Genomic DNA, 1,898 nt, shown 5'->3' on the forward strand with positions numbered 1-1,898 from the left:
GGAAAGATTTCTCTCTGCAGCGATTCACTTTAAAATACTTTCGACTCAGGATGATGAGTTCTGGAAAGCAAAAAGGATAAGATTTGAGATGTTCAGATGGATTTGAGTCAGAGGTTCTGGCGCACAAATATGGTTATCACTGAACACGTGCAGTTGGTGCTGGGAAACTTTGCAGACAGTCATTCAGAAAAATTGGCAAACGCTGCACAGGCTTGTCATGTGAGAGCAGCCGAACTGGGTCTCCAGGTAACACACTGCTCACGCAACCAGAGTTATTTGCTTCAGAAACGAGAGCTGAGCTCGGAGGCTTCTTTCTTTCAGCAGGCTTGTCACCGACTCAAAATCCAAACTACTGCAAGCTCTGTCGAGTCTCAAAAACAGTGTTCCAGCGGGCAAGACCAATAAATATCTTGAACCATGTAGATTTCACGTTAAAAAGAATTCCAATATGGCTTTTCATTAGCTTTCTTTTAAAAAAATACATCTCCACAGGACTTGAATCCACTTTTAAACGTCCCCTCAAACCTTAAGTCCTCAAAAAATGTATTTTCGCGGTAACAGAAGCTGCTCTCCTAAGAATGAGGTGGAGTTCCATTGTTCCATTAATCAGAGGCAGAGTGGAACATACTGTAATTAATAAGCTCACTTGAAGCTACCATTAGAATCAGATAGTGTGGGACCCATAGGATTCAACTGGTTGCTCCTGTGAAGATCAGCTTTAATAGAATGGGAGAAGCGTTGTTCTGCACGTGGTTTATATTATTCGCAGCTTGTGAATGCTGTAGTTACTCATACACGTATTCTCAAATCCTTCCCTCATTTTGAAAAGCACATGGATTGATCACATTTAGCAACTGGAAACCTTACGTATCGATGTTGATAAAACATTCTCTACATCCGCAGAGGAATAACTTGAGTACAGAATTGAACCAACGTGCGGGCGGGGAACGGAGTGGCAGGGAATAGAGTGAAGTGGACTGCAAATTGAATTTTACGTTTTTGACGAATGGAATACATCAAAGAAGACCACTTAAAAGGAGAGAATCGTCACGCACTGCCCATAAAAGCGTTTTATGGTAAAGTGCGTTGTGTTGAGCAGGCGCTAGGACCGAGCGCTCTTGCTGTGTAGCCAGTGAGAAGGTTGTGTCTGTATCTGTTGCCAGGATCAGAGCAAAAGCGACAGGGCAGCATCAGGCTGGCTCAGGGCAACTGGGGAAGGACACACATCCGCCACCACACTCTCTTGTCTTCTCTGGAGTTGTGTTAGCACACAGCATTTTGGTTCATAGGGAACAAACAAAGTTCCGAACAGCATTACAGAAAGCTCCGTGTGCAGCAGATTTCTCTGGCTGTCAGGAAGGATGAGGAGATGGGTTTGGGGAGATGGCCGGAGCTGAGCCCTTTTACAGTCATGTGGAGGAGGCGCTGGGGCTGTGGGCTCTGCCTGTCGCTGTTGCTGCTAGCCCTACTGCTGCTGTTGCCGAATGGCCAACCGCCCCAGCAAGCCGAGCCTTCCACTAACCGCTACACACCGCAACACCAGGACAGGCACCTCACACCGCAACACTCCCCCCTCGAACTCATCCCTTTCGACTCCTTCAGCGCCGACCAGTTCATCGTAGTGACTGAGAGAGCTGCCCGGACTCGAAGGAGGGCTTACCGGCTGCTAGGAGCCGCTAAAAGGGGCCAGGAAGCCGGGGAGAGCACCAGACTGCTGCTGCTTGACCCCCCTCCCCCGGCTGACCAAAGGCAACTCGAGCTCCAGGGACTGGAGAGGAGCGGCTTCAACGAAGTGGTTAGCGAGAGGATCTCCCTGCACCGGAGCCTACCTGAGGTACGCCACCCTTTGTAAGTACAGGAGGAGCTGCTGCTCATACCCGGGTGTCCCACTGCCCCCC

General features: G+C 49.2%; 1 protein-coding gene across 1 annotated transcript in view; it reads left to right on the plus strand.

The window, feature by feature from the left end:
• Window positions 1-343: 343 nt before the first annotated feature.
• The window catches only part of LOC125485410 (polypeptide N-acetylgalactosaminyltransferase 15-like), a 14,113-nt gene continuing 12,558 nt past the window's right edge, over window positions 344-1,898 (plus strand). The window contains exon 1 of the mRNA XM_048608082.1: window positions 344-1,848. Within this exon, the coding sequence (XP_048464039.1) occupies window positions 1,370-1,848 (479 nt within the window). The 5' untranslated portion in view covers window positions 344-1,369. The remainder of the gene's footprint in view (window positions 1,849-1,898) is intronic.

Source organism: Rhincodon typus, chromosome 2 (assembly GCF_021869965.1).
Source record: "Rhincodon typus isolate 14 chromosome 2, sRhiTyp1.1, whole genome shotgun sequence".
Lineage (NCBI taxonomy): Eukaryota > Metazoa > Chordata > Chondrichthyes > Orectolobiformes > Rhincodontidae > Rhincodon > Rhincodon typus.